Source organism: Hipposideros armiger, unplaced genomic scaffold, assembly GCF_001890085.2.
Source record: "Hipposideros armiger isolate ML-2016 unplaced genomic scaffold, ASM189008v1 scaffold_76, whole genome shotgun sequence".
Lineage (NCBI taxonomy): Eukaryota > Metazoa > Chordata > Mammalia > Chiroptera > Hipposideridae > Hipposideros > Hipposideros armiger.
Window position 1 is genome coordinate 3,417,539 of NW_017731426.1, and position 18,919 is coordinate 3,436,457.

At 34.7% G+C, this 18,919-nt stretch overlaps 1 protein-coding gene across 4 annotated transcripts in view; it reads right to left on the reverse strand.

The window, feature by feature from the left end:
* Nucleotides 1-17,839, reverse strand: part of EPS8 (EGFR pathway substrate 8, signaling adaptor) — a 74,381-nt gene extending 56,542 nt beyond the window's left edge. The window contains exons 1-4 of one of the 4 annotated variants that reach the window (XM_019643304.1): nt 17,745-17,839; nt 9,709-9,788; nt 7,719-7,795; nt 6,699-6,719 (exon numbers count right to left, since the gene is read on the reverse strand). In XM_019643304.1, the coding sequence (XP_019498849.1) occupies nt 6,699-6,719; nt 7,719-7,795; nt 9,709-9,767 (157 nt within the window). In that variant the 5' untranslated portion in view covers nt 9,768-9,788; nt 17,745-17,839. Of the gene's footprint in view, nt 1-6,698; nt 6,720-7,718; nt 7,796-9,708; nt 9,823-17,744 lie in introns of those variants that run through there. The other 3 variants (XM_019643303.1, XM_019643305.1, XM_019643306.1) reach the window with 3 other exon arrangements.
* Between the last annotated feature and the right edge of the window lie 1,080 nt (nt 17,840-18,919).

Below are 18,919 nucleotides of genomic sequence, written 5' to 3' on the forward strand. Positions count from 1 at the left end.
TCTCTGTCTCTGTCTCTGTCTCTCTCTCCTTAGCTTTCCTAATAACCATTTCTTCCCCAAACATAAATATGTTTCTTTCAGTTAATATAGAATCCTGTAGATCCTCCTACAACAGCAAAAGTTGAAAGTTATGCTGAACATAAAAGCAAAGCAAATAGAAATTTATAAAGCACATATACAGACTCAGAATGGTAACATGTAGAATTTTTAAGAACTTTGATAAATTTTTGTTTCATAATGCATGTAAAAGTAGTTACCTTTTCATTTATATTTACCTTAAAACTTAGATGAAAATGTCCCTATGCCTTATATTGCATCACTCTGATGTTATTCCAATATATTCTATTTTTGCTTTTGCAGCATTAAAATTACTTAATAAAAACACACACACACACACACACACTACAAAATTCAGTATCTGCTACCTTTCTTTTTTTGTTTGGATGATGACCTGAAGAAGTATGATCCATCTGGTCCTACCAAAATAATTTGATCAAAAAGAAATATCTCGTTTCACCTTAAGTTTTCTGTTACAATATGACAAAACATAAACCTTCACTTACATAACTGTATTCTACATATTTGGAAAAGTGAACAAGTATGAATTTTCTGATTATTAGTTAAGGATTAATCAGTGGATATTAACAAATGGTGGGGCAGCCAGGTGGCTCAGTTGGTTAGAGCGGGCGCTCTGAACAACAAAGTTGCTCATTCAATCCCTGCATGGGCCACTTTGAGCTGTGCCCTCAAAATATAATAATAATAATAATAATAATAATAATAATAATAATAATTAATAATAATATGCTGGGCCGGCCGAGTGGCATGTTGGTTAACAGTTGGCTTGGGACGCCAGCTCTGAGCAGCAGAGCCCAGGTCCGGATCCCACATGAGGACCAGTGACGCTGCACCCTCTACTGCTAAGATGGTGAACAACAACTCGACCTGGAGCTGGGCTTCCATGAGTCGCCGGGGATGGCGTAGGCTTGCAAGTGGGGCTGCAGTGGGCTGCCATAAGCTACCGTGAGTGGCTGGCAACAAGCGTGAGCAGCTGGCAGCCGGTGTGAGCTGCCGTGAGCCACCATGAGCGGCCGTCCAATGGCCGGCGAACGACTGCCTCACCTGAGAAGAGCGCAATGATAATACCAACATGGGCCAGTGAAGCAACGTCCTCCACAACTAGACTGAAGAACAAAAGGACAGCAACTTGTCTGTTCCCCTTCCCTGATTCCCCAACGCTGTTCTCTCCCCCAAGTTCCACAATAAAATCTTTAAAAAAAACAAATGGATAATATTGGGGAGATACCACTGTAATGTTTGAAATACAATATGTAACTCAGGGATATCTCTGACAAGAATACTTTTAGAAATAATCACTATTTCAGAATCACTGGTTTGTCATCTTCTAGGGCAACTTTCTATGGCAGATTCAGAACATGGGGATAGTTCTGTGCCCTTTGGTCTGACCTGAGGACAGCAAAAGAAACAGCAATCGTTGTACCATTATGATATGGCAGCCCTAGGATGTTCAAATGCTTGACTGTCTTTCAGGTAAGTAATAGGCAAACACAGTTGAAAGTCAAAATACTGTCTGTTTTGTAATTAAATATTCTCATTATGAAGTAGTAAGAATTAGTTACCCCAAATTTCTTAACATAGTTTTGCAATCCCAGAGAAACATACTTTACAGAAACAGAAAACACTCACTATTTGATAGTATTTGTAAGTGGTGTGATGGTAACTGAATACTATGATTGCCTAGAAGATATGGCGCCATTTCTAGCATTCCAAATTAAGAACCCATTTTAGGAATTCACAAGCTGCTTTCTCTCTAATGTTACACAATAAATAAGATGTATGTGTTATGAAATTACCTTTTAAAGATCCTAAAAATGTAGAAAGTCCATAAAATGGATTTATAAGTAAATGAGTAGTTCCAGTGATTTAGGTCAATGAATAAATGAAGGTTAATATTAGCATTTTAATAGGAAATTTTGAAAGGAGGCTCCTAAAGGGCAATTATAGTACATTTCCTTTTAATGAGAATCATATGTACTCTCAAGTACAGTTGTAAATATTGGGTTGTCAGAAAAGTCATGACGTATTTTTTCTATGGTTTTCATTGCAAAAATGTGTCATGACTTTTCCGATAACCCAATAGTAATTATGTTCCTAAGCTGAAAAATCTCACCAAAAGCCTTAAAACAGTGTGAAAAGCCAAGCAACATCTTGATGATACTCAATATGAAGCTTCTCTAACAATGATTCTCAAGCCTGGCTGCACATTAGATAAACTAAAACATTCTGCCAAGGACCCACCCTCCAGCAAACCTAATGGGATTGGTCTAGGGTGCCATCTGGGCACTGTGATTTGTAAAAGCTCCCAGGCAACTCTTACATGCAGCCTGGGCTGAAAATGACCGCTTCAGAATCTGCAGGTGCCAGCTCATCTACTATATCCTATCTCTTTAACATGAGAGGTATTCTCTATAAATTTATAGTGCAAATCATAGTCAAGTCATGTATTAAATAATAACTGGATAAATGTGTCAGTAGAGTTTCAGGTTTCTAGTATTATAAGCTTTTCAACTCCCACTACGTGTAAGAGTCCTCTCTCTCTCTCTCTCTCTCTCTCTCTCTCTATATATATATATATATATATATATATATATATATATATATATATATCTTCCCTCACTCTGAATCAATTTGAACTAGGAACAAACTTTACTTGATTGTAATACCACTGGTTGTGTTTTACTATTTTTCTTAACAGCTTTTATCCAATGGACCAAAATATACAAACCCAAACAGACAAAGTAGGTGAATTCAGCAACAAAAGATGTAAAGTCTTATAACATTTGAACATTATTGAATTGATGTGCTCCTATAACAACTGATATTCAACTTCCATGTCAGGCACATTAAATTTAGCTTTCAGTGGACTCTGGGTGATTATGATATATCAGTATAGGTTTGTCAGTTCTAACAAAGATACCACTCTGGTGGGGGCTGTTGACAGTGAAGGAGGCTGTATATATGTAGGGGGCTGTGTGGGAAATCTATGCCACCTTCCCCTCAATTTTTCTGTGAATCTAAAACTGCTTGGAAAAAAATGGTCTTAATTTTAAAAAAAATAGGTTTCATTTTTTTCAATGAGTGCTATTATAACTAACAACATGCAGGTCTCAGTATTTAAACTGAATTCCCTTTTTCCTGGATTACTGCTTACTAGAGCAAAATCTGAAATGCCTAATACTGAGAATACTATGAATACTGAGAATACTATGTTCTCTTTCTCTGAAAAAAGGAAAATGTTGCTTAGAAAGTAAGGATTTGGCAATTTAAAAGAATGTAACATAAAAGCAGCTGCTGAGTATTTCACTCTAAATTTCTCTCCAAGGCAATGGGCAACAGCTCATATGACTTGCCATTTAACAACTTTCAACCACCAGTAAAAGAGAATTTCTTTCCCTCTCTTAGTGTATCATTTCAATAAAGGAGAGGTGCTGAATGGCAATCAGTAAGGAGTACTGAGTAATAATCACATTTTGGTATCTAGGCAATAATGTTATCTAGGCAACTCTCATCATCTTGACAGCAGGGAAAAGTGACAGGCTTGCCATCCAGCTGCACGGACAAGGCAGTCCCAAACACGCAAACGTGATAAGGTCCTGAGTGTGGTATAAAGGTGGAGTCTGGCCTTTGAGCACATCACAGTCCACACATTAGTGAGCACACCTGTGACCTGTGAGTCACTGACAGGAGATTACAGGCTCCACACCCTGATAGGGAAGGAATGTGTAACACATGTTACAAGTATTTCTCTTAAAAACAATTTTAAGTTTTAGCGCCTAGACTTTGACAAACAGGCTAGCCAGAAAAAAATGTAAAATTTTAAATTCCCAGATAACACTAGCCAAATGATATGTTACTGTCACAAATGGAGAAGAAATACATAAATATTTATTTTTCTAAGCAAGTGTTATGTTGTCAGGGACTTTAGGGATGCAGAGCCTCTCACATGTTAGCTTCAAATTTTCTTGTATAATAATAAAGAAATGATAAAACAGGGTTTTTGAAACTGCCGCATATTTTAATTATTTTTCCTTGAATAAAATAAATACACATCCAAAAGAAGCAAATTTATTGTCATAATTATGTTATTCAATATACAGTTTATAAAAAATTGTGGACCATAAGCTTAAAAAGTACACGATGAAGACTACCTCTTGATCCTAGATGTATAACATCATTTGGATGTAACATCAAAATGTTAAATATGAAAGCCTTGATCAAGCTGAGTATCCAGGATTAAAAGTGACTCTCCTATGCCCATGCCCTTCTACCATGATAAGTACATTACTTCAATTTTCTCATAAACTTATTACTATATTATCAATTTCCATTTTATAGAGGAAGACACCAGGGCCAGTAGGGTAAATAATTTGCTCAAAGTGCCAGCCCTTTGGTAGAATGTCATGACTCAGCTTTAGATTGCTTGGCCTCAAAAACCAACACTGCCTATCTGAGCATGTTCCTGACACTATGGTATCAGATCTGAAAAGAGTTCTTCATGAAAAAGACAAGCGGCATGAAACTCTTGATACAGTATCTAGCCAGCCTGTGGTCAGTAAAACACAGGGACCGTTATTGTGAACTCATGTTCCAATACACTACATACGGTCCTTATACCCCAAAGAAGTTCATATACCATTCATGAAGGCAATTAATTCTTGAAAGATTTATCCCACTAGTTTAATAATTGTAAAAAGAGAAACTGTAAAGAAAATGTGTACATTGTAAAAAAAATGTATACATTATGACAAAATAAACTACAAATCTCTCCTTCACAAACTTTTTCGAGTTACAAAAAGAAAAAAAACTATGCAGAGGTTAAACATTCCAAATGTTAACCAAATATAGCTAAAACTTGAACTAGAATTTGTTTACTGTAAAGATTTGTTCAAAACATGCAGCTATTTCTCCACTGCCCTCACCTATCCATTCATTCCCCAGGCATTTACTGAGATCCTGCCAGAGACAAGGTAAGCGTGTGTGTGAGCGCTTGTGTACAGGGTGTTGGGGGAGTGGTAGGTATTAGATACAGAGCAGAAGGAAACATTATCTGCAACTTCAAGGAACTTAAAACCTTCTAACTTCTAAGTCCAATACATTGCTAAGTCTTCTTTCTTCCTTATAAATGCCTCTTGGTTTTGCCTCTTTCTATCCCTCTCTTTATATCTTGTTTTACCTATACATTGTTCATTTTCATCACAGGACACATGAATAATTGTCATATTTTCTTACAATCAAGATTTTTAAAGTTATGTGACTTTGACAAATCACCTCACACACAGCTTGCTTTATACATAAAAAGGGGAAAATAAGAATTTACTGCTTAAATGCTAAAGATTTTTAATCCTTGGATCTATGATTTAAGAAGTGGCTGGTAACACAACATGCATGTTAAAATTCACAGGTGAGCCTACTTTTTATCTCATTCCTTTCATAGCTCTCTGAAAACAGACTTTTGGACCTGTGGCATTTGTGAGAGGATTAATACTCTTTCTCCTTAACAAAAGTCTTAGGTCCATTATATAGATGTCTGATTCACCTATTTTCAACCATACACACCAAATCTACCTTTAATACTGCCACTAGAGAGACCCAAGATGAATATGATCTATTACTCCCTTGATTAAAACACTTCAATGGCTTGTCAGTCCCTGTAAACAATTCATTAGTATGATTCTTCCTAATATGAACCATGTTTATTTTTCAAAACTTACTTCCCAATGCACTATCTTGTACCCCCAGTTAATACCAAACTATTTGCAGCTCATTTATTCATTATATTCATTCTACAAGTATTTACTGAGCATAATGTATATATTAGTCATTGTGCTAAGCTTAGGGAATCCGGAAGTAAACAAGGCATATATGGCTCACCTTTATAGGACTTACAGTCTATTTTTAAAAGAGTTTATACTGCTGTTTACAGCACCCTCCTGGCCTGGAGAACTCTACTTAATTTTCAGCGTTCACTTCAAGGCTCAATGCTTCTATGCAATCCTACCTGACTACCTCCCCACCCACAGAGAAGAACTTCACCTTGTACACAATGCGATCCAAGCTTATTTAGCTCTTTATTATGACAATGTATTTACTAGGCTACCTCATCAAAATGGTATACAAGCAATGACCATCTCTTATTTATCTTTGAAATGAATGAAAGAACATGTAAATAGAGACTATGAAGATCAAGGCCTAGCACACAGAAGCACTTAATAAATGTTTATTTAGAAATGAGAAATTGAAGGAATTACTTTATTAAAAAAATTTTTTTTTTCGTTTTTCAATTTCTTGAAGTTATTCTCTAGACTGCAAGTGCCTTAAAGTCAGGTACCATATATCAGTGGCCCTGCTTTGAGCATATCTTAATCACAAAATAACTATTTGTTGGATATATTCTCTAGATCTACAGTTCACAACTATTAGGCCATAGTAAGGATGTCACAATATAGTACTCAGGAAAATTGAAACCAACACGAATCAGATTGACAAGGCCTGAAGAAAATGTATCCATGAGTGGTATAAAATTCATTTTGTCAATGTATAATTTGAGTCCTAAAGTGTAGTCACTGAATATATAGGCAGAAAAAGAATAAAAAAACCTTAGAATTGTTCATTCTTACCATAGCCAAGGCGTTGTAGATCTAGATAATGTGTAAACAAAAAAAAAGAAAAAGAATTCCAAATTTAGAGAATGTTGTTGGTTCCCACAGTAGATAATAAAAAAAATGTCAATAATAATAATAGCAAAAATATAGTGTTTCCTGCTAGCCAGGCACTGTTCCAAGTATTTTACATGTAGTGATTCATTTAATTCTCAGATCAACCTTATGAGATAGCCCCATTATACTAATAAGCAAAAATGCGGTACAGACAGGCAAAACAATTTTCCCAAGATCACTCAGCTAATAAATGGCAGAACTGGATTTGCACCCAGGAAGTCCGGCTCCAGAGTCTTTGCTCTTAACCACAATCATACTCTGATTCTGTTTTGTTGTACAATATTAAAAGGCCATAAAGACCCTATAAAAACAAATGCCTTCCTCAGCATATGCGTATGTGGTATATTTCAGGAATCCTGAATTTCTTTTCAGTAATAACTTCTATTTTATAATTGACTTTAAAAAAACATTATTTATAATGAGAGACAATCTAAAGAGAACAATGGAAGCTATAGAAGGATTAGGGTGAAAGCCTGCTCGTTTTGCAGTGTAGGACTAAATCACATTAAGTGCTATTGGTCATACTGTAACACTACCAAAAAGTTCAAGGGCTGTAAGGAAGAATTTCTTTCAACTGTCATCCCACAGTCAACTGGATCAGTCATGAAGATCAACAAGCATATCACAAGTATATAGGTGGGAAAAGCCACCTAAGGCATTGGTGCCAAGCAAAAGACTCCTTAGAGAGCCTTGAAATATATTTCATCTGTAGTTCTAAATTATTTGCCAGCAAGCAGAGTTCATAGCTTTGGCAGCTTTTGTAGAAACTCTTTTTAAAATAATTCATATCTATCACTACTTCATTACAAAGAATATAAAACGAGGCATGGGTTCAAATTATCACTCTGAAAATGTAATTTGTAAAACAAAAAAAAAGTGGTTAGAAAGAGAATTAGACTCCCATGAAATAAATAAACATACCATAAAGGGCCTTTGCACTTGTTTTTGAACTGTGTTCTCTGTCCATCTGGGAAAAGGTGGGTGATGATCCGTAGCCACTGTAATAAAAAATGGTCATTGTGCTGAGGTAAGTCCAAAGTAAGCAATAAAAATTCAAAGCTCAAATAGAAATTCCAAAGCACCACACTCACCATGTGCTTTAAACAGACATACTGAATTTACACTAACTAGATTTGCCAAAATGAACCAGATCCTGTGGTGGTGTGTGGTCAGGAAATAGAATATAAACCACACTAGCTGAACGAGGATTCAGGTTGGTGCAAACCACAGTCTCCTCTCAAATGCTAAGTCAGAACCGTAGCCAAGGAGATTCACCAAGGTTGAAAGTATCGTAGAAGAGTTTAAGATTGCCATAGAGAATTGAGTTCAGAGCAGGGTTTCTGTTATAAAAAGTTCTCAATGATTCAGGCTATCATGGAATATGGCTTGAATTTTCACAAATACTTAAATGCAGTTAACCAAAATAACACGTTATCATTAAATTTGATCAGCTTTACCTTATATCTAGCCTCCTGTTACTAATACATTATGTGAAGTAAACCTATTAACTTGAATTTAAAAATTTTTTTCACCTATTCAGTAAACATTTATTAAGCCCTAAAACATAGAAGAATAATAGTATGGGGGTTGAGAGAACGGTACTGTTAATAAAACAAGTAAAATAGTTATACTAGAATGTGATACTATTATACTAGAGTGTAGATAAAACTAATAGCTATAATATGGAGGATCAAACAATGGCTAACTTTTTATCAGGTTGTCCAAGAATTTACAGCCAAGTTGACATTTAACCAGAGTCTAAAAGAAAGAAGCTCTCCAGACAAGTGGAGAATTAAGGGAGGTAAGGAACGTGGAACCAGCTCAAGAACTAGCACGGTTTCTGAAGGAAAATACATCTAATGTAATGGGCCTAGAATAGGTAAATGGCTCAAGAAAACAGAGGGCTTAAGAATTGATTTTTTATTCTCTACGTATAGTAAATATGTTTATACAAAGAAGTGACATGATCCTAAAAAATTTTAAAGAAAATAATCCAGAAACTAATGGCAAAGTAACCAGATAGAAAGGTGCCATAAAAACTCAGGTAGAAGATGAAGGCCATAAACAGGGCTAGAACAGAAAGAATAGAAGGAAGGGATAGAAACAAGAGTTATTAATAGAAGAAACTGTCATAAATTCATGATTAAATGCACAGTTATTGTAAGAAAAAGGAAAAAAAAATCGAGGGTGTGGCCAAACTTTCTGACTTAAATAACTTACGGGCAAGGTAAAGATGGTACCTGACATACTCCCTTTACTGGATATCTTTTACTGACCAACAATAAAAAGATTAGCAATAATCTTTGTAAAAAGAAAGGGGAAGCATTACTCTTCACAGCATGAATAACTGGTTCTGAAAAACGATGCGTGAACTATGTACCACAATGGCCAATATACAATAGCAACAATATTAACCACCATATGTAAGGCAATGGCCATTTACGTCAGGGTGGTGATTTCTAGTTATACCAGGAGTCATAGGGATTGTTCTGTGTGCCTGATCTTGTTTTGTTTTGTTTTATTTTACACAATGGTAAATATCTTGATAGACTGAACTGGATGACATTTCACTCTCCTCAAATGCCAATGTTTTATGAAGAACATTAATAGAATGGTCCAGAGAAACTGAAAGCTCTGAAATAGAGTATATACTCAACTATGTAATAACTTAAAATACCAGAATGAAACATATTCTATTAAATCACTATCACTGGAGTTATTACTTATCTTTTTCTTACCAAACACAGTAAACTTTTCATGATAACATGCTAGTATTACAAAGAAATATGTTAATGAGGAATGAACTACATAAAGAAAAAAAACTAATATTTTCATTAAAAATAGAAGACAAAACCACCAAATCAAATCCAAAAAAAAAAAGAACAAATTAAATATAAACCTTCCAACTTACTTCATTTGAGATGGATACATTCCAAAACCACTGGGATGATTAGAAATATGACCATTCATCGTGTCTTTTACTCATATGTTCTAAAAAATGAAAGGTACAAAGATTGAAGGCAATAGAAGGGTCAAGAAGACACCTTAGTTTTAATGTTACTCATTCAACAAATAGGTGTCACTGCCAGGAAAACACTAGAAACACAAAGATAAAGATCTCCACCTCAGGAGCTCAGGCATGAAAAGTACAGATGGACATATAAACAAAGATCATGTTGACATTTAACATTAATATACTAAAATTGTTATCCAATTTAGGAGAGTAAAAAAAATCTAAAACATAGTTCTGAATCCTCTATGTATACAGGCGTAATTCTATATTCAGTTCAAACTCAGAATCAATTGTCAGTTTTATGAAATGGTACTTTGTTTATTGTTTCATTATAAATGTGTTATAGATTAGTTTAATTTAAAAACTTGAGAACTATAGAAAAGTTTAAAATATATAAAAGTATAAAGGGAAAAAGATCACCATGACCCTGAGTCCTATCATTTAAAGACAACCATTTAGCAGTCCTGTCAGTTTCCTTGCAGTCCTTTTTCCTTCATCTGGTTTTCTTTTCTCCTTCCCTCCCTCCTTCCCTTCCTCCAAAGAATATTGGACAATACCTTATACATACACATTTGGGTACATCTTTTTTTCAAGATATGTTCATTTACACATTACTTTTACTTTTCATGAGAAAACTATTTTAAAAATTAATACCAGATATTTAACTTCAGAAGTAATTTTTTAATCTGTTTCACAAATTGAACAAACTTTCTTCAAACAAGAAGAGTAAAGGAAACTTCCTAATCGCCAAATCTAATGGCCTTTTCTTTCTTTTCTCTCCTAGACAGCACTGCTATCCCTGATTTATTGAATTCACTCCTTGGTGTTCCCTGGGTTCCGTGGCACTAAACTATTTTGGATATTGTCTTATTTTTCTGACTTTCATATATAGATCATATTACTGCGTCTTCTCAATAGCTGAGAAGTATGCAGGATATATCCCCGATTTATTACAAGACAAAGGCAAAGGGCATAGAAGCATTAACAACTACTGAGTGGCTATTACCTGTCAGGTACTATGATAGGTACTGGGACTAGCAAGGTGTAGTCCCAGCTTGGGGTCAGTAGTCTAGCGGGGCAAACAGACACTTAGTGAATAAATATAAAATTAAAAATAGTTCCTTTAAAAGGAATAAATTCAGGGTGATACGGAGGCCGTATAATAAGGGAACTCAATTCAGATTGGGAGGGCATAAAAGTCTACATAAAGACATGATATTAAAGACCTAGCAACTTCAAATTAATTTTTTCTCATTCTTCGGATCTCCGTTCAATCAGAGTGACCTCAGGGAAACTTTTCCTGACCTGAATAGATGAAAACCCACTATCAGTCACCCTCAACACTATAAACAATTTTTCAAAGTATTTACCTCAGTTATAATTTTTCACAATTCCTGACTCTTCACTAGACTCTATGCTCTATAAGGGCACAAACTTGTTTGATAACTGCTACTTCTCAAGCAGTAAGAATAGCACCAGGCATAGAATAGGTGTTCATTAAATATTTATTCAAAGAAAGAAAAAGGGAAGGAAAATCCATGTCTCATTCTTCAAAGAAGTTTACTATATTCTTAAGGAGGCACATTAATTCATCTGAAACACATAGTTAGTCAGTCTCAATGTATGTGGCTCTATTTGAAACCCACTAGACGTTCAGAAAAAGGAAAAGCCATGGCAACTGCCATAATTTTTGCAAGGGCTGGAACTTGACCTTGATCTTAAAAAATGGTTAGAATTTATAAACACTCAAGTTTAATTCAAGCTTTCCCTATAGTTTTGTCCATATTTATTTGAGCCTTAGAAGCAGATTTCTAAGTTATAGAACAAAGAAATACTGACCTTTACCCTAGATAAGTACTGCATTTATAAAATTATATTACATTTATATTAAATTGATGTAGTTTGTGTTTATTGTTGTTTGTTTTCCTTTATGAATTTATACTTTGATATAGCGGTGTACAGGTAACCACTGTAAACAGGTAAATGTCTTAGGGGAAAAAATAAAATTCTGATTTGTAGTGTTTACTGATTTCTATGGTATTAATATTTCCACCATGGCCCATTTCAAGCTATCAACAGTTTAGTAGCAGATTACAAAATTCCTAAACATTTCACAATTGGATCTCATAAGCCTCTGCAATCCAGACAGAGCACATCACTATTACATTTTCTAAGTTCGGCCAGGACAGAGACTGGGAAAATATGAATCTAGAGCTAATGGTTAAGATACAGGTATTCACAGCTAGAAACCTGGAACTCTTATTTCTGGCACAAAGTAGCCGGTGCAAGTCAATTAACCCTGTCTCAATTTTCTCATCAGTAAGACAGAGATGGTTCTTGGTCTTCCTAGCTTACAGGGCTAGTGAAAGATCAAATTAGATAGATGTGCAAGATTCTTCCAAAATGGAGGGGGTTGGGGAGAGAAGAAGAAGAGAGGAGGAGGAGAACAACTCCTTTAAAACAAGCTGGTTCATTTAGAATTACAACTCCAGGGTTTGTACTGATTTTGATCTGGTTTGCATTTTAAAACAACAGCGGCTGGTTTTAATGAAAAGTGATAGCCACAGAATCTCATCTTTTTCATGTTTAATTCTTCATGACAGTCAAATACATGTATGGTTTGTGTTTTGTTTTTAAAATAGTGATCTGTCAGAATAAGAGAGCATTAGAAAAGGGAATAGAAAATGTTGATTTGCTTAACTGAATTTTAAATATAGATACTATTGTCATTTGGCAATCATAGTTTCACTTGTCACAGATGCTTATGTAGCAATATAGAGGTTTTCAAATACTTAAATATAGCAAATACAATGCACACCTTGCAAAGGAAACAATTACCTATGTTTGTTTGTTTTCCTTTAGGCTTTTATAAGACACATCCATGATACCTACATAGACCATAGATACAATTTAGAAGAATCATCAACTCTTACTGAAAAATTAGGTTTTTATTTTTATTAACTGTTAAACAAAACAACTTAAAAACTAAGTTTTTCTTCATCATGTTAAGTTTAAGGACTCACAAATTTAGTTTACTCTTCTAAATTATCTACTTAATTCTGCTAAAACTGTACACTAAAATTCTCATAATAGCTTCCAAAAGATTTGAAATAAAGCATCGATTTCCTTATCAAACCACTTTATAAGTCATAGTTACTATAATTTTCCTCTGAACTTCTACAGTAATATTACTGTAATAATAATAATTTTATTTGGCAATTACAAAGATGAAAATAAAAAAATTAGGATCTAAGTTAAGTACACCAAAAATGTTAAACACTGAAATTTTAAAAGGACAGTAAACAGGATGTATAACAATCACTGTAAGAAGAAATAAATGAGGTTATAATAAGCTAAATGAGCCAGATAAATCTGTATTAGAAAGTTTTAAGATCCCCAAATATAGATAGATAGATAGATAGATACTGATAGATAGAATTTAGACTCCCTTTTCTTTACTCTTGCCTGTACCTGATATCAATTTTCAAACTGATGAATGAGTATGTCGTCATGACTCAATGTTAGAATACCACCTACCCAATCTGGTTAACACGGAAGTAGTAGCTCTCTGTATATTGAGCTATTCTTAAAATGACTTGTTTCCTGAGAAAATGTCACAGACTTTTTGGTTATTTAAGGTTTTGCTTACTTGTTTTTCTGTTTGGGTTTGATGGAGTATCTTGAAATATGTATACTTCAGTTTCAATTTAATTTAATTAATGTCTCTCAGTCTCAGTTACAACCACGGTGGGGAATGATTATCATTATTTAAGACTTTGACAAAAAGACTGAAATTTAATTTTTACCAATACTTTGTGACATTGTTTACCAATGACTGTGCTTCAGACATAAAAAGACAAAGAGCCTGCTTTAAAACTGGATCATCACCTATTGTCTCCTGCAGTATCTTCTAGAGCAGCGGTTCTCAACCTGTGGGTCGCGACCCCTTTGAGGGGTTGAACGACCCTTTCACAGGGGTCACCTAAGACCATTGGGAAACAAAAAGATATTTACATTATGATTCATAACGGCAACAAAATTACAGTTATAGAGTAGCAACAAAAATAATTTTATGGTTGGAGGTCACCACAACATGAGGAACTGTATTAAGGGGTCGCAGCATTAGGAAGGTTGAGAACCGCTGTCTAGAGTAACTACTTTTTAACACCTCTTACCAGTATTATCAGGAGAGATGTCTCCATCTATTTCTCTGTCATTTGGTCTAATATTTAGAAATAAAATTTGTGTGTATGAATAAAATTGGAAAACCAATAAGAGCATGAAATTTATGATAATAGTAATAATGAAGATGACAATAACAGCGGCTAACACTTGTGAAGGAATCACAACAATTTCAGGGTCATATGAAAGCACAGTATTTTCTCAAGGCTAATATCAATGTAGGAAGAGTAATTTTATGCCTTTAAATCAATATATTATAATCACTTAAAATAATTATCTACGCTGCTCTTTTTTATAATTATGAGAAAATTTTTAGGTTGTTTATAAGTTTGAACATAATCTGGGGCAAGTCTATGTTCAAGTCAGAATGTTGGTTTAACAAATGAAGAAAAATACTCACTACTAAAATTTAATAACCAACAAAAGAAAGACTTTAGCACTAATTATATGTTCAGTGTTGTGAGAGATTTCACAAAAGGCCTAATACAGAGAAGAACCACATGTACCCTATTACTACTGTTCCAGGATTTCCCTCTAATTCGTGCTGCTGTAATGATATCATCAGTGCACATACACTGCTTTTATGTTATACATGACAAATGACTACTATCTCAGTTCAAACCATTGTTAACACTGTGCTGATTTGGGAAAATGCACTCATTTTAAAAAAGAATAACTGCTATTTATTGACCACTTACCCTGTACCAAGTTATTGTGCTAAATGTTTTCTATCCATTATCTTATTTTATCTTCACATCAATTATGGAATGAAGTACTATCTTTCATTCTCATTTTATAAACAAAGAAATTGAGCTAAAGAGACTGGGTGTTGTTTGGGTGTTATCTTGAAACTTTTTAAAAATCATCTAGTGCCGTGAAAGACTGACTACTAATGTCCTATCTGTTTCTTGTATCAGATAATAATCACAGGCACATAACAAAAAGGGTAAAAGAAAACGAAATTCAATGAGTCCACATTTCATACAATATTTTATAAACCTCACCTCATTCCATGCTTAGAACAACTCTTTGAGGTAGTTATTAGCTCTATTTTGTAGGTGAGATGACGGCCTCAAATAAAATAAGTCATTTGCCTAAGTGGTAACACAAAAAGCTAGAATTAGAACCAGGATTCAAGCTCTGACCTGGCTGACTTATATCCATTTTTCTTTCCAGTAAGTGATACTGCTAGTTTTGTGTACTCTGAAAGTTTTCAGCTCTTTTCACTTTGAGTATTTCAATGATATTCTTTATTTTAGTCAACATTTTTTCTTAAAATAAGGTACTAAAAAGTGCTAGTATAAAACTGGAAGGGAAGAGGGTTTGCTTTATGGAAATTACAATAACAATAGTGGACTATTTTGTGGAGTGGCTTTATTGCTTCATACATATAATGTTCATTGATGAATGTAAAAAAAATGTTATTAGGTCAATAAATACCACATATTAAAAATTGCTTTTAATTATAATATTGAAAATGCATTAGTTAAGCTGAATTTAACTTTGAGTAACAACTTTTCACTGGTTAAATATCTAAATATTGATTTGTCTTATTTTTGTGGGTTAACTTTTTGTCATAGTTGAGACACTTTCTAAATATAAAAGTAGAGTTGAGTGTTTCACCCCATGCAAACAGCATGTGATAAACATATATTTACCTGGATCGTATGCATTTCTTCCATTACAATTAAATACATATTAAAGAGGGGGGGGTAGAAAGCCTCCAGCTTACCTGGAATTTTCTAATAACAATGAAAATATGGTAGGAAAGGGAATGAAATTCCGAGAAGGAGGAACGTGTCTTGGCCTCTCTCTATTACCAGGCCCCTTATCACACTGAGCCATACACTGGGGTTGGTGTAGAGAGGTATGGTGATTGGACTGGATCTTGAACTATATCTCCGCAAGGTTTCCATTAAATTTCATACATGATAGGAAGAATTTTGACTAAAATCTCCATATATTTATTTATGTATGAGTTTTCCTTCTTACATGTACCTCGCCTATACAAGCTTGAATAAAGCCTTTTATCAAAATGCACGTCTTTCTGATTGTATTATTTCCATGACTAACAGTGGATTTACTGAGGCCTTCTATAATGATTGCCACAATAAACTGACTTTTAAAGGGGCATATGTTTTATCAGTGGAAGTTTTTTATTCAAAAGCATCCTGTGCTGTAACTGATCAGCTAAAGGAAGTTTGGGGGCCTCCTCACCGCTGCCACAACCCTAAAGAGGCTGCCATTTACTCCGTCGCCTGCAGCTGACATCTAAGTAAAACTGCGGCTAAATTCCAGTTTTTATAATTTTTTGTAATAAACGTTTTTATTTCTGAATCATTTTCGATTTACAGAAAAGTTGTGAAGGTCATACAGAAAATTCTAGCCCACACCCTGTTTCCTTACTGTGAATATCTTACGTTAGCATGGTATAGTTGTCACGATGAGTGAACAAACACCAATGTTCTATTATTAACTAAAGTCAATATTTTATTCAAAGTTCCTTAGGGCTTTCTTTTTTTTACCTAATGTATTCTTCTTCTCTGGGATCCTACCCACAATACTACATTACATTTAGTCCTCAGGTCTCATTAGGCTCCTCTAGACTGTGACCATTTCTTAGACTCTTCTTGATTTTGATGATTGTGTTAGTTTCCCAGGGCTGCTGTAACAAATTATCACAAACTGGGTGGCATACAACAGCAGAAACTTATTATCTCACATCTCTGGAGGCTAGAAGTCTGAAATCCAGGTGTCGGCAGAGCTCAGCTCTCTGAAGGTTGTAGCGGAGGAATCCTTTCTTGCCTCTCTAGGGTTGCGGGTAATCTTTGGCTTTCATTCCAGTCCTGCCTCTGTCTTCCTGTGGCTTCTCTGTGTATCTATCTGTGTCCAAATTTCCTTCTTCTTATATAAGGACACTAGTCAGTGGATTAGGGTTCACCCCAATCTTATGACCTCATCTTAACTTGATTCACGTACAAAGACCCTATCCAAATCAGGTAATATTCATAAGTACAGGGGGCGGGGAAGTACCGAACTTGAACATATCTTTTTAGGGGACAAAATTCAACCTGCAACAATGACCTTCACAGCTTTTGAGTACTGTATTTTGATATTCTACAGGATGTGTCTCAGTTGGAGTTTGCATGATGTTTTTTCTTGATTTAGACAAGAGTTATAGGTTTTGGAGAGGAAGACCCCAGAATATGTGCCATTCTCATCACATCATATCAAGAGCACATGTAATTAGCATGACTTACTGTTGTTTATGCTAATCTTGGTCACTGACTGAGTCAGCATTTGTCAGTTTTTTCCACTAATAAGTGGCTTCGAAGGAAGTCATTATATGCAGCCCACACTTAACGAATCAAGAGTTATTTTTCAGCTCCTTCAGGAGGGAGTATCTGCATAAATTATTTGGAATTATTCTGTATGGGAGATTTATATATTTGCAAACATTTATTTATTCTGTGTTTTTTAAATTGAACTGAAAAGACTGAAAAACAAAGAAGGGTTCAGATTCATTAAATTGCAACTCCTGATTATTCATCCCCTACAAAACACCCTTTTCAAGTGGTTTAGACAAGACCTGAGGTAAGCTTATGTTGTGTGTTGGGTATGGAGTGGGAGTGGGGCAGGGAGAAGAGAGGGAAGAGGGAGAAATCAGGGTAAAGAGAGATTCCAGACATTAACAAAAAACCCTGGCTTAACACCATCAAAAGATGATCTGAATTTTAAAAAGTAAACCTCACCTAAGAAGTTCAAACCATTCCAGAAGCTAAAAGTTGTTGAGTACAGATTCTCAGAAGGAGCACAATATTCACTGTTGCCATTTTCTTTCAGGATATGAATAAAAGTCCAACTTCTTCTGCCAATTCAGTTCTCAACTGAACACATTTCAGAGAACAACATTTTAGAATAAAAAGTAGAGAAAACAATCCCACCTACCCTACCCCATCCCCATTCCCCAGTAATTTTTTTTTCAAATCTCTGCTTTTTGTAAATCAGCCTTGAGGGGTTAGTATTCACAGATATTCTATGAACCTTAGTGAAAAGTTTCCAAAATTAAACTTTGTGTCATTGACTGGTGCAAAAAAAAAAAAAAGCCACTGAGGAAATTAGGATCTCATATGACATATTTTTTACAGCTAAATATCCTTTTTCCATAGGAGTGCCAAATGCTAAATTAGTACAGTTCAACATGTTGTATAAAGGCAAACAGATAAAGAGCTGTCCAGGCCTGACATAACACAGCTGGGTTTGAAAGGCAGTAAAATATGTTCTACGATTATCTTTAATGAAATCGAAACTCTAGATTCAAATTTCATTATGACGCATTAAATGGCATCTAAAAATAGTAAATCATAAAATCTTACAGAAACAATGAGAAGAGTTCTAACTCACAGATGAGCTATAACATTTTAATATTTAACTGTCCTGTTGCCACATAGCTACCTTCTTCTGTATTACCTTGAGCAAAGGACTTTAAGCAGTAAACAAAATACTGCGGGCGATTCACTCTTCATTTTCATACAGTTTGTTAAGAGGCTCAGTGGTTCCCAAACTGTACAACATATTTTTATAAATGGTTACAACCTACAGAGTGGGAAATGTCACATTTAAGCAATTGTACTGAATTTATCCCACTTTTCTGAATCATAAATATATCTCCCTACGGTTATTAGAAGTAAAAATGCTTAATTGTTAAACACTACAGGACTTTTTTAAGTAATGCAATTCTGTTTAAATAAAGGTTAAATAAAGCTTTCTACTGTATTATAACACACATGCTTACATCACCCCAAACTGTTCCTCAGATATTTTATAAAAAGATACTACTTCTCCCCTCAACCTCCTCTCTTCCTGTCTGCCATACTACCCAAACATTGGTTCTTTTAATAAGAGGCCACAGAGGTATGCTACCTTA